The sequence below is a fragment of the Miniopterus natalensis genome, chromosome 3, assembly GCF_054644295.1.
Source record: "Miniopterus natalensis isolate mMinNat1 chromosome 3, mMinNat1.hap1, whole genome shotgun sequence".
Classification (NCBI taxonomy): Eukaryota; Metazoa; Chordata; class Mammalia; order Chiroptera; family Miniopteridae; genus Miniopterus; species Miniopterus natalensis.
This window is the reverse complement of record NC_142083.1, coordinates 70,755,921-70,769,804: the sequence shown is the minus strand read 5'-3', so window position 1 is coordinate 70,769,804 and position 13,884 is coordinate 70,755,921. Positions and strand designations below refer to the sequence as shown.

Below are 13,884 nucleotides of genomic sequence, written 5' to 3'. Positions count from 1 at the left end.
TAATTCACATGTTTAGGAATTTAATTATGAGACAGGACACAATAGTTTGAAGGCAGAGATGACTAGGAAGGAAAGGTTCATGTTTGGAAAATGTAACCTAGACTTCCTAATGAGGCGTTTGTTTTTCCTTCTGTTTTCTGAAAAATGGCCACGTGTATCTCTAGAATAAGTAACTCTTATGTAACTTGCTGATTACATTAGATTTCAAAAGCAGTAGTTGTTTTTAGTGGGATATTTAGTGCTTGTATAACTGAGATGGAATGCTCAGGTGAGTGATTAAGGCATTTTAATCACTTACCTATAGACCTGGGCATTACTTAATTCTGTTTCTCAATTATTGGGCACAAAAGGAAATAGTCTACCAGCGTAACTGGATAATATAATGAACATCAGTAGGCTGAGACAATAAAAGCATGGATTTTGTGATAAAAAGCAAAAACTTGCTAATTTGTGTATATTGCCATCATCATCATGTTTAAATGCCTATACATTTGTGGTGCACACCAGAAGTTTAAAAAGTACATGGCAAAGGGTTTGTTCGAGATGAAATTCTAATGTAGTTAAAGAGAGTTCATTTAAAAATACAGTTAGCACTCGGTGAGCACTGGGTGTTCACTGGGTACGGTGCTCAGCTGTTTCCTATGTTTTGTTTCATTGAACCCCCACAGTAAGTCCAGGAGGCCATTATCAATTACCAATCTCATTATCAGCCTCATTCGAAGGTTACACTTTGAGGCTTAAAGTGATTATATGCTGAAGTGATGGTCTAGCAAGTGATAGCCTGGCAGTCAGGCCCCAGAGCTCGGCTCTTTCCTTAACTCCTTACTATCACCCATCATACCCCAGACATCATTATCCCATTTTATGGATGAGGAAATTGAGGCTTACAAGGGTAAAATAACACAACTGAAAAGTGGTGGAAATGGACAAGAACCCTGGTCCGTTTGTTTGCACAAACCACCTTAACCATCAGGCTGAGAAGGCTGTTCAATTGGAAACGGGACCATTGAAGATGTCAGAGGGAATCATGTCCGTAAGTTTCTCTAAGGGACAGGAAGGAAGGAATTACAGATAATATGAATGGAAGGCTCACTTTGTGAAGACTGTGCTGGTGTTTTCTTCTGAGGGCCAAAGGGGAGGAGGAACGAAGGCACAGACTTAGGAGTCAGAATGAGCTCGCATTGACCCCTTCAGAGGAAGCAGGAAAGGGCCCTGCGCGTGGGGTCACTTTGAGAGTTTTTCCTGAGCAGGGTGAGGTGACCTGGGGAAGGAGTAAAGAGCTCTAGGGGCTTCAGAGATTTGGAGATGCGTCTGTCGAGGAGCAGCAAGAGGCATTTCAGGGCAGGGCCTGGTGCCCGTGAGGCTATAGATGTTAGAGAGCCAGTCTGGAGGCGGTGATGGTCAGAGCTCCCTTTGCTCTCTATGGGCCCAGAGAAGCTGGCATCAGAGTGGGCCTTGGGGTTGAGGCAGGAGGCAAGTAAAGCTGACAAAAAGGGTAGTGGTCTCAGTATCAGAAACTTGGAGAAATGAAAGATGAGGAGCTCAGACGAGTGAGAGACTCCGTATACATGTACTTGGATAAAGACCATAGGGTTCATCACTCTATTCTAATAGAATCTCTGTAAGAAAAGTGGCCTCTGCAATGTGAACATGCTTGTTTTACAGGGCTCATTCTGATATGATTTATTGCAAGTAATAGAGGCATCTTCTTTTTTTTTTTTTTCATATATCTTTATTGATTTCAGAGAGCCAGGAAGGGAGAGGGAGAGAGAGAAACATCAATGATGAGAGAGTCACTGATCAGCTGCCTCCTGCACACCCCCGACTGGGGTTCAAGCCCGCAACCCTGGCATGTGCCCTGACCGGGAATCGAACCGCAATCTCCTGGATCCTAGGTTGATGCCCAACTGCTGAGCCACGCCCGGCCGGGCTAAAGGCATCATTTCATACCAGTTAGCAAGTACCTTGTCTGCCTGCTTCATGACACTGATGGGTGTGTGTTTGTGCTTCTCTAAGCTTTTGAGGATGCGGACCTCAGCTTAGTCGTTCCATCAGCTCTCTTTGCCGCCGTGGGGACAGCCGGCCAGAGGTGCACCACTGCAAGGCGCCTGGTGAGTGTGTCTGTGTAGGCACATGAGGCTGTCCTGCTCTTCAAACACCACTTTTTAACAAATTGTAGTGTTACGGAGGTGTGGTAGTACTGTTAGAAACATGTACTTCCTAGACATGGTTGGCAAATTCATGGCCCTATTCTCTTCTCTGCCCATGGCAGATGTTGCCAATCAGCCAGGGCTCTGTCTAACCCTCCCCCCCAGGCTGAAAGTGGCCTCACTCTAACTGGTTAACCTTGGACTGGGAGATGAGACGATTTTCAGTCCCACCCAGAACAATATGGACAAAGTCCAGTGTCACTTAGAGACTAAAACAAGCTCAATATATGAAGAATTCTAAAACTGTGAGCTAAAAGATAAAGCTGTTGGCTTTTATTTATAAAAACATGTTAAAGATTTTAATTTCTGGCCTATAAATCAAGTCTCAGATTCGACTTGATGTGACATGGTTTATTGAAAAGCAAATGACTCCGTGTATGTGCTTTCTCTCTATATAAATAAATATATAAATAAGACATGAATATTAAGTGCATATGAGATGTTGTTTAGCTTCAGCATGAATAGGGGTTGGGATGTTAATCTTCACATTTAGATTTGGGCTGGGTTTCAGTTTTGTGTCAGATACAACCTGACACAAAACTGTACTACCACCTGACAGGTTTGATTAGGTACAAAATTTGGCTTCATTTGTCATTTTTAAATTATTAGTGTTTACCTCCTGTAATTAAAAAAGAGTTTATGGTAAAATTACCGAGGAATTGGCTTTCGGTTTTTAACTCTCACCCACAGTGAGTATGATCAAATTGTTCATGAGGTTGACAAAATCTAAATTAATAAAAGTAAGATAACATATATATGAAAATTAAGTCTTTACTTTTCCCATAACATTTTTTATTCATTTTTTTCCTGTATTTTGCAACAAAAAATTTATTTCCTTTATTTTGACATTACTCAGTTGAAGTTCTCAAAAAAATCTATGATGCAATATTCATAAAGTATATACAGTTTATTAAATTTATTCACCTTAAACATTTATTCCATTAATGCTGGGAAGAAAATGGGTTCTTTAAAAAAGATTATAATCTTAATTACATGGCAAAATATGAAATGACATAAAAGAAGTATTTCCTTATTCAGCCAAATTTTCATTTTCCTTTGTGTCTTATAGCAAATATACATAGGCATGCTTTATATTTAGTGTTAAAAATTAGAGGATATTATTGCTCATTGCCCAAATTGATTTCCATAGGAACAGTTAAGTGATGATGTAGAAAAATCCCTTGTAGCACTACAGGCTAATGTACTACTTGTAATGTCAGTGCATTTGCCACATGGAGACCAACTCAGAGAATGTGTGGCTTGCTTGACAAGTTCACCTCCACCACTGGGAACATAGCGTGGAGCTCACGTCCTACCCAGAGCGAGTCCAAGGCTGTCGTCACCTGAGTAAGGCCTCACTTTGGAGATCTCGGCCTGAGGTTGGGAGCACGTAGTTACACAGCAGCAGAGGTAGGCTGACCAGGCCGTTGTGCTGTGTGCTCACCGTGACTCACACAGGCATGCTGTGGAATACATATGCTTAGGTTTTCTGTTTCTTAAGGCGTCACATGCTCTAGAACAGAAACAGGCATAATTGATTTGTAAAGCTTAGTCTAACAGATCCTTAGAGACTTGATAAAGACTTGTCTTATGATTTTATTCTAACAGCCACCTACAGGAAATTATTATCTTCATGTAGTTAACATTAAAATTAGAAATTCTATAATTACAAAAATAAACATACTTCATTTGCATATATTTTTGGAGATCACAATTTTTCAAAAATTATTATGAACTATAAATCAGCACTATTAAGAAAAATTGTAATTGTTAACAAATTTATACATTTATTTGACGATGCCCTTGCATATTTCTTTTTTTCACTTAGTTTTTGCATGAAAGTGTCCATGATGAAGTTGTCAATAGGCTTAAAAAGGCCTATGCACAGATCCGGGTCGGGAACCCGTGGGACGGTGAGTTGCTTTCAGAGGTGTTCCTTTCTGATAGCTGGTGTTACAAGTGTTTCTGACCATCCCCCTGCCCCCTGCCCCACCTTTCCTGAGGAGACTGAGGGCATAGAAAGCAGGTTATAGGGCATTTAGGGTGATGCATCTGCTCCTAGGTCAGGATCTTGAGCGGTCAATGTGAGCTGGGGGGTGGTGTTCCGCTGGGATGAGTTTGATGAGCTTTTCACTCTTCACTACTGTTACTCTCGTCTAAGCCATCCCACATCTACTTCCGCTCAAAGCCACCTCCTCCTGAGGCCCAGCTAAGTCTTTCTCTTCCTCTCTCCTGGGCTCACCTTTAATGCTCTGCTTTCTGGCAGCTGGTCATAGGGCGGCATCCATCTCTCCCCTGTAAATTGCACGCCAGCTGCTGAGCCTACGAAGTTCTTAGAGAGTGATCACACTGCGGTGAATGAACAGGTGCACTCTGGTTAATTGATCTAGACCAGGGGTGACACACAGATTGGCTGCCACTTGTTTCTGTGAAGAAACTTCTGTCAGGACACAGCCACACCCACTGGTTTACGTATCTTCTGTGGCTGCTTTCAGTGGCCAGGTTTTTGTGACAGAGACCACATATGTCATGTAAATATTTTAATATAAATATTTAATGTCTGGCCCTTTACAGAAAAAGGTTGCAGACTCCTGCTCTCAACTGAGAAGCTTTAGGAAGGGATTGGTCTGTTCCTTGGGAAAGCTGTTATAATAATAAAATGGTGCCATTTAGGGGAAAATGAAGAACATTCCTTTTTCTCTCCAGCTAATGTTCTCTATGGGCCACTCCACACCAAACAGGCAGTGAGCATGTTTCTTGGAGCAGTGGAGGCAGCGAAAAAGGAAGGAGGCACAGTGGTCTATGGCGGCAAGGTAAGGACCCCTCGGAGCTCAGAAGTGAGATTTTCGCTCCTCTCCCTTGGGCACAAGCAGGGCCCTGGGAAAACTGGTGGAGAAGAGAAGGGTCCCCACTGCTGTCTTGCTTCTCTCTTCCCTTTTGTAAGGGGGAAACATATTTTAAAGAATGACAACATAGGCTGCATGGAAATTTCTGGAAGGACGCACAAGAACCTCAGAGGCATGGTTGCCTTTGAATTGAGTGTCTAGGAATTTATATGGAGGGAGACTTTGTCATGATACGGTAGAAGACTGTATTCAAAGTAATTAGGATTTGTATTTAATGGTTATTTTAAAAGGTCAAGTAAGACAGTAATCAAAAAAATACACGCCGAAAACATTTTAATGTAACACAGATAACTACACTTGTTTGAGTCTTTAGATGTATTCAAAACATTTCCTTCCTGTGCGGGAGGAATTCGTCTTCATCCTTGCATAAGCTATGCCAGTAATTATCTACAATTGAGTTTCACTTTATTTAAAAATCACTGAGAACTGAGTCTCTTGCAAAGCTCTCCGAGAGGAGACTCCTCCCTAGTCATCTGACCATCGACATACCCACATCTCATTGGACAGCATGCGTATGAATATTATGTATATTTTTGTTACTTTTGGTGAGTTTTTTCCTGAAATATTCCACTTTTATAGACATAGCTCCTTTTTCCTTTGTGTAATATTTATTTAAGTTATGCAATGTACTATAGCATTGCAGTAACAAGTACAGCTGCTGTGCCCAGGGTTGGGAGTAAATCCCCTGGACTCTTGGTAAACAGAAGCTCAGAGGCTGAGAGCAGAATTACACAGCACACTGGAGAGCCGAGCACCTGCCAGAGCAGCTTGCTGTGGGCATCAGTGTGGCATGGAAGGAAAAGTGAAAATTCATTAATTGCACATAATCTAGTAATTTGGTTACATGAAGGTTGGTTGGGAGTGTCTACACTATATCCTGTTGGAGCTTTTGATTTTTGTACAATGGTTGCCATAACCAAGTATCTCACACTGGGTGGCTGGAAAAACAAATTTATTTTTTTCACAGTTCTGGGGGCTAGAAGTCTAAATGCTGCTGGGCCTCTATCCCTGGCAGGAAGTGTTCTCACACGACCTTCCCACCGTGCATGAAGAGAAGAGGTCTTGGTGTCTCTTCCTTTTATAAGAACATCAGTTCCATGGGATTGGGTCCCCACCCATGTGACCTCATTTAACTTTAATTATCTTCTTAAAGGCCCTGTCTCCAAATTCAGTCACTCTGGGGGGTTAAGGTTTCAACATGTGAATTTGGGGGTCGGGGACACAATGTAGTCTATAACACAGTGGGTATAGATGACCTATTTTAAAGTTATATAAATTTTAAAATCATCATCTGCAACTGTTTTTTCAACACTACTTGGTTGTGACACATGGCACAGCTCTCTATCCTTGATTCCTCTTCTTTTCCTGTTTTTCTTTGACCAAGTTAGAGCCAATAAGAGGCAGACAAAATTTTCATTCATGATGGGAAGTTACCTTGCAGAAATAATTCACCTAAAATGGCGTGGGTGTGTTTTTTTTTTTCTCCTTCATAAGTTTAGGCAAAGATGTTGTCCCCGGACCACAAGTACTAGAAAACAAAATGCTTTCATTGTTTTTATTTCATTTCTCTACTGAAGGCCATGGATCGCCCTGGAAATTACGTAGAACCGACCATTGTGACAGGCCTTGCCCACAATGCAGCCATTGCACACACAGAGACTTTTGCTCCAATTCTTTATGTCTTCAAATTCAAGGTAAAAGTGGGTTCTGTCTCTCTTTTCTCTAGTCTAATGCTGAAGCAAACATTTGGAGAAGACTAGGAGAGAATGAAGGCGTATAAAATTTCACTCGATTGGCCTTTAGGGAGGTTTCAGAAAGTCATTCTGATTAGTATAAATTTGAAGGTTATGGATAAAATATGATGGGATGAACACTTTAAACTATAGAACATGTCAAGCCAGCTGCCAGGGAAACCAAGACGAGCAGAGAACCAGTGTTGTAATTTATGGAGAATGTGACCCTCATCGCCTGTATCACCTGATTCTGAGCCTTGCGGGCCAAAAATTTGGCTTCTACGCAGAGGGACTAGGTAGTTTGATAGACTGAGAGCTAAGTATCTGCAGACAAAATGGGAAGGTATGGGGCAACCTAAAGATCTACAGTTACAGTTTGTATCAGAGGACAGTCTGGAGATTTTAACAGATGAAGAAAACTAGAGGGTCCCCTTCCCCAGCATGAGACAGGCCCTAGCCAGGCTGGAACGTGTTTAGAGATTGAATCAGGGTTTGAATGTGCCATGATTAACAGTTGAAGAATAATGTGAATCACACCTCATTGCAAACACATGATTGCATTTTTTAAAATCTTGCTTTATTTTTTCTTATATTTTATGTGTTGATTTTAGAGCGAGAGAGAAACATCAATTTGCTGTTCCACTTATTTATGCATTCATTGGTGGTTTCTTATGTGTGCCCGGACCGGGGATTGAACCCACCACCTTGGTGCATAGGGATGACTCTCTCACCAACTGAGCTACCCCGCCAGGGCTTAAAATCTTGCTTTAAATTGTTCCACATATGGTGACTAGAGAGTATAATTTCATGTTTTGTAATGTGTGTGCGACTATGAGGCCTTGAGCAAATTAGCCTCTCTCGGCCTCCTTTGCCTAATCTGTAAATTGGGGGAAATAGAAAACCTGTGTCACAGGTTGAGGTCTAAATAACTAAATATATTCTAAGTGCGTGGGTCAGTGTGCTGCACGTTATAAGGCCTCAGTAAACATTCGCTGTTATACATAATTGCTTGAATGGAAGGAAGTACTGGAAGAATGGAAGAAAGATACTTGCTTCTTAAATTACAGTTGGGGAGAAAACCCCCACAAAGGCACTGTACAAGAGAAACAGAATTAGTCGGAGGTTGGCTCTGTGGTTTCCTTTTTTGCATTAAAATTATACTGGCACATCTCATGGAATGAGTTTAACATTAGTAACTTTGACCTGAACCCTGTATCATCTATCAGCTTCTAACATCTGTCCTTTTAGAATGAAGACGAAGTCTTTGCGTGGAATAATGAAGTAAAACAGGGACTTTCAAGTAGCGTCTTTACCAAGGATTTGGGCAGAATCTTCCGCTGGCTTGGGTAAAACTTATTTTATTTTATTTTATTTATTTTATTTTTGTTTAAAGTATTACAGATGTCCCTTTTTTTCCCCAATGACCCATTCCCCCCGTTCCTTCCCCCTCCCCAGTCACTCTTTATTTTAAAAACCTGCGTAAGTCTGATCTGTGTGGTGACAGACTTTAAAAAAATAGAAAATGAAACCATCATAGTTGAAAATCCATGTTTTGGCACTGAGAGTCTTAGAGGTTTTGTTTGGATTTTTAATTTTTGTTTTGTTTTTTACTTTCCTGTACATTGGTCTCACCATGCCTCCCTTTTTACACGCAGACCGAAAGGATCAGACTGTGGCATCGTAAACGTCAATATTCCGACGAGCGGCGCTGAGATCGGAGGTGCCTTTGGTATGTGGAGAATCGTTTCTCCTTTCCATGTTGGGCAGAGTATTGGTCTGCTAGGGCTGCCATAACAAAATACCACAGACCGGGTGGCTTCCGCGACAGAAGTCAATTTTCTCACTGTTCTGGAGGCGGGAGGTCTGAGATCAAGGTGTTGGCAGGGTTGCTTTCTCCTGAGGCCTCTCTTCCTGGCTTGCAGGCAGCCACTTTCCTCCTGTGTCCTCACGTGGCCTTTTTTCTAACCCACATCCCTGGTGTCTCTTCCTGTTATACGGACACCAGTCCTATTGGCTTAGGGCCCTAACTTTATGACTTCATTTAACCTTAATTACCTACTTAAGGACCCTATTGCCAAATACAGCTACATTCAGAGTTTTTGGGCTTCAACATAGTAATGGGGTTGGGGGACGGGAGGGGGAGACAATTCAGATCATAACAGGCAGGCAGTAAAGGAAACGCAGTAGTAGCTTTTAGAAAAGTTTGACCAAGAAACTGAAATGATAGTCTTACCTGGTCTGACATGCTTGAGAAAGCTCATGCTCCATTTTCTGAGTGACTGACTGTCCAGGTCCTGCATTTTATTCTCAGCTGTGTTTAGTTATTTAGTATCACACTGGGGCAGGGCCCTCAGCCTGAGATGTGTGCGCCCCTAAAGTGGTGGCATCTATTTTCTGGGGAGAGGATTCAAGACCCAAGAAAGATGAAGAGCCCCTGCTTTAAAGCCAGAAAACTTCACACAAAAAATTCTGGCTTTTACTGGCAAAGTGGGCATAGTAAATGTTAAATGTTATCTTTAATCTTAGAGAAAATGCTAAGTTGTTTCTTTTCACCTAATCTGTCTCTATTTTCTCTATATATGCTTTGATTTCTTAGTGCTTAACTTAGTAATAATTAAAAAAACCTTTTCCAAACAATCACTTGCTGTTCTACTTATTAAAAATGATCCAAAGTACAGTAAAAACAGATTGCCTTTAAATATATACAGAAGCAAAACAAACATTCATTGAACACCTGTTAAAGTTTAAATAATTGGGGTCATTCTTTCATATATTTTAAGCAAAAGACTATAATTACTACTCAGTGTGCAGACTTTGACAAAAGGTTCCTGCTGTCAGTTCAGCCCGTCACCCCTGCCCTCTACTGTTCAGTGGCCTGAATGCGTCTGTCTGTCCTTCTGAACCCTTTAATCCCTGTGTCCAGCCCATGCCTTCTCTCTCCAATGGACTCTTCTTCATTTCAGCCCTCACAGTTAATTGAAATTTTTTTTAAAAAATCTTTTAATGGAAAAAGCAGTTCTGCCCACACTTCCTCCTCCTCCTACTTTCCCAGAGGCAGCCACTTTGAGGTTCACACTTAAAGAAAAAAGTCAATTTACCTTAGCATTTACTTCAATTTTTCTTAATAGTGTGCTTTAACTGTACTCTTTCACAAATTTGGACATTATGAATTGACCCTCTGCTATGCTCGATTAACCTTTTTTTTTTAAACATATCTTTATTGATTTCAGAGAGAGGAAAGGAGGGGGAGAGAGAGAGATAGAAACATCAATGATGAGTCATTGATCGGCTGCCTAGCCCGCAACCCAGGCACGTGCCCTGACCCGGAGTCGAACCCCGATCTCCTGGATCCTAGGTCGATGCCCAACCACTGAGCCACGCCCGGCCGGGCTCGATTAACCTTCTTAAGTCCTCTCTCTCTTTCCCTGTAAGTGATGTGACATTATCGTGTGGGGTGGGGTCCAGAGGAAACGAGATACAAGCTTCTAAGAGTCCTCTCCAGGGGAGTCACAAAAGAGGTGCTTAATTCTTCCAGCCACAGATTGTGACAACATACATAGTCTGCCAGGAAAGCTCATGAGAGACTCTGCACCCAAGGCTTCTATGGGGGGGCTGGTCTCGGAGGCACCCTCCACCTGGCACGTACCCCAAATTCCAGACCCTCAGAGGAAGGCAGGTGTTGAACATAAACCACATTGTTTGTGCAGAAACAGTTTAGGCTCAGTAAGACACCTCGACCATTTGGGAATGTTTTATACCAGTGCAGGGAACTGTTTAGCAGCCAAGGTCCCAGGTGCCAGCAGCATCGCAAGCAGACCTGCTATGCTTTTGCTGCAGTTTTGTAATAATTTTTCCTCAGACTTTTGAAGCTATTACCCATTTGTCTTCTGGTTTCTAATATTGTGGTTGAAAAGTCCAATCGATCCACTTTGATTTCTGATAGTTTTTTTTTCTTCCTGTTTCAAAAAATATTAGTTCTACAATTCATGTCTGATGTTCTGAAATTTCACAGTAATATGCCTCACTGGAGATCTTTGTAAAAGTATTTGTTGGGTAGTCAGTGGGCCAGTGATTGACCTTAGGATATAGAGACTCATAGTTTTCAGTTCTAATTTTGCTTTGGTAGTGTTTTTTTGACAATTTTTGCCCTTTGAATTTTTTCTATTTTAATTTCTGGAACTCCTATTATTTGAATATCTCTTGAAAAATTGGTTGTGTTTTTCTCCTATTTTCCATCTCTTTATCTTTTTTGTTTTTTGTATGCAAGATCTCTTCAAAATTTTCTTCTAATCCTATTAAGTATTTTCTCCTTTGCTATAATTAAAAACACCACCAATACCTCAAATGTTTCTTCTAATCCTATTAAGTGTTTCCTCCTTTGCTATAATTAAAAACACCACCAAGACTTAATTCCTGTGCTTTGACGGCACATTTTTCTTTTTCTTTTTTTAAAAAACATATATCTTTATTGATTTCAGAGAGAGGAAGGGAGAGGGAGAGATAAACATCAATGATGAGAGAGTCATTGATCGGCTGCCTCCTACACGCCCCCTACTGGGGGTTGAGCCCGAAACCGGGGCACATGCCCTGACTGGGAATGGAGCCATGATCTCCTGGATCCTAGGTTCATGCTCAACCGGTGAGCCACGCCCGGCCTGGCAATGGCACATTTTTCGATAGTATCATTTTCTTGTTTTATGGAATCATTATCTTCTTTTAACCTAAGGATATTAATTTAACATTTACAATATTTTATTATAAAAGCAGTTCATGTATATTATAGAAAATTACACATAGATCAGCATAAATGAGAAAATAACATATTTTCACTGCCCAGAGGCACTATTCTTAACACCTTGGTCTAATGGGAGGTTTGTTTTTTAAAGATTTTCTTCCTGACACATTTCTGTTTCCTCTTAATTCCTTCTATTTTCCCTCTTAGTTCCTTTTTTGTGTTTATTTTGGTCTTTGTCTTTTATGCATTTGTTTACCAAATAAATGTAAAGGAGTTGAATAAATGTGAAGGGCTAAATGTGCGGGAACTGGTCAGGTAGCTCTGGTCTCCTTTTGGTATCTTCACTTCAGTGATACAAAGTAGGAACCCACACAGAACAAAACAGCCCAGGAGATGAGATGTGAGCTGCCTTTGTGTTTCTCTAGGGGGAGAAAAGCACACTGGCGGAGGCAGGGAGTCTGGCAGTGACGCCTGGAAACAGTACATGAGAAGATCTACTTGGTAAGAAAAGGCTTTGGGAAGACGGGTTTGGACTTAAAGCTGTTGCAACGTGCTTTTACACTCTTCTACTTCCTGCTCTGGCTTTATGCATTTCTACTTAATTTTATTTTTCTAATGTTCCCAGCTCTCCCCTCCCAGAGCATCCATTTTGTACTGTTATTTTTCTACCCTTCCCGTCCAGCTTCAGCTAGCACCCAACTGTGGTTTCTAGAGGCAGCATAGGAACAGGACACTGGGGAAAGGTGTCAACCCGCAGGAGAAAGTGGAAGAAGCTGTCCTTTTGAGTTTTCTGCTTGGGCGCGGTTACCACCCTTGCAGACTGCAGAAGCAGGAGGAGAGGAGATGGGCAGGGGGCCTGGGGGTCTGGCTAGCAAGCTGGGGGATCCCCGCTCTCAGAATAGTGAGCATGACCCTTGGAAGTAGGATTAGTTCATTCACCCAGCACATGGATAGCTGGTGAGGGACCCAGCTTCTGGGAGATTTTGACTAGGAGTCCTTTCTGTTAAATGTATTCTGTTTTCCCTCCGCCTTGGGTAGAAATAGCTTTACCCAAGTGCAATACAACAGTATGTGGGGTCAGGCCCATGTGGTGAGGAACGAAGGACACCCATCCTTGTCCCATTTACTGCTTCCCACTAGTTCTGTAACCTCCGGTGGGTTTCTCAGCCCTGACCCTTTGTAGCCTTAGCACCTTATATCTGTGAGGAATTTCTGAGGTGGTCTTGGCTGTGGCTTGCTGTCTCAAATACATGCTCACTTTTTGCCTGACTTGTTCTTCAAAGTCACTTATGTTCCTTTTACTTCCTTGTGCACTTGAGTTCTAGAGTGGAAGACACTTAGCTATGGCCTTTTGGGAACCCATTTAATGGGACACATTTTCTCGTAGGAGAAAAATGAGATGATTAAATGACTAAAGTTTTTATTTTCTATATTATAGTTTTTTCACAATGGGAATCTGTGTTTTTCCTGCTAGTTCAATACAAGTTATTGAGAAAGATAAAGAAGATTGTTACAGTCCCTATATTCTTATGCCCTGAAAACTATGAATAACATGCATACTGTATATCTTTCCAGACTTTTCTGTTTCTCCTTTTTTTTCTTTTATAAAAGTAGATCCATATTAGTATTGTTTTACATCTTGATTTTTTTCTTCACCAACTTGTAACTTGGACATTTCACCTTGTTGATATATATAGATCTGCTACATTTTTAAAAGCATAAAAATATTCTATATCATGTATGTACTATCCTTCATTTAATTTTGTTCATTTTTTTTCCCCTCCCTAGTACCATCAACTACAGTAAGGACCTTCCGCTGGCCCAAGGAATCAAGTTTCAGTAAAGGTGCTTTAAATTGACTTTACTTCAAGTCTTCCAGGTATTCTTGCAGCTCTTTCTTCTGAAGAAGACAAAGAAAATTAAGATTTGCCCTGAATAAATGCATCATTTTGAGTATGACAGTGGCTAATCCTTTATGCTCCCTAGGTCCTGACTAAATCAAGAGACTCATTTTTTAAAAATAAAAATGGTCATGGCATAGCCGTATTTAGTAAAAAGATAAAAAAAATGGATTTTTATGTTACTAGTAGTCACTAATTTTTAAAAAGTTCATGGTTATAATTTAGGAAAAATAGTACATGCCATTGTAGGGATTTGGAAAAATAGAACAAAAATAATAGAGAAGAAAAAAGAAGTCTTCTCAGTAGATGCAGGAACATCTGAGCAAGAAAAGAATTCCCCGGTGAGTGTTGGTTCACACTGCCCTCCACTAGCCTGTACTGGAAGAAAGGGGTATATCC

The 13,884-nt window shown here is 41.1% G+C and overlaps 1 protein-coding gene across 2 annotated transcripts in view; it reads left to right on the top strand.

Annotated features, from left to right (window-relative positions):
- Window positions 1-13,540, top strand: part of ALDH7A1 (aldehyde dehydrogenase 7 family member A1) — a 40,148-nt gene extending 26,608 nt beyond the window's left edge. For both annotated transcript variants that reach the window (XM_016217814.2, XM_016217813.2), the window contains 8 exons: window positions 2,017-2,111; window positions 4,039-4,123; window positions 4,917-5,023; window positions 6,694-6,810; window positions 8,098-8,195; window positions 8,505-8,578; window positions 12,010-12,085; window positions 13,373-13,540. In XM_016217814.2, the coding sequence (XP_016073300.1) occupies window positions 2,017-2,111; window positions 4,039-4,123; window positions 4,917-5,023; window positions 6,694-6,810; window positions 8,098-8,195; window positions 8,505-8,578; window positions 12,010-12,085; window positions 13,373-13,427 (707 nt within the window). In that variant the 3' untranslated portion in view covers window positions 13,428-13,540. The remainder of the gene's footprint in view (window positions 1-2,016; window positions 2,112-4,038; window positions 4,124-4,916; window positions 5,024-6,693; window positions 6,811-8,097; window positions 8,196-8,504; window positions 8,579-12,009; window positions 12,086-13,372) is intronic.
- The last annotated feature ends 344 nt before the right edge of the window (window positions 13,541-13,884 follow it).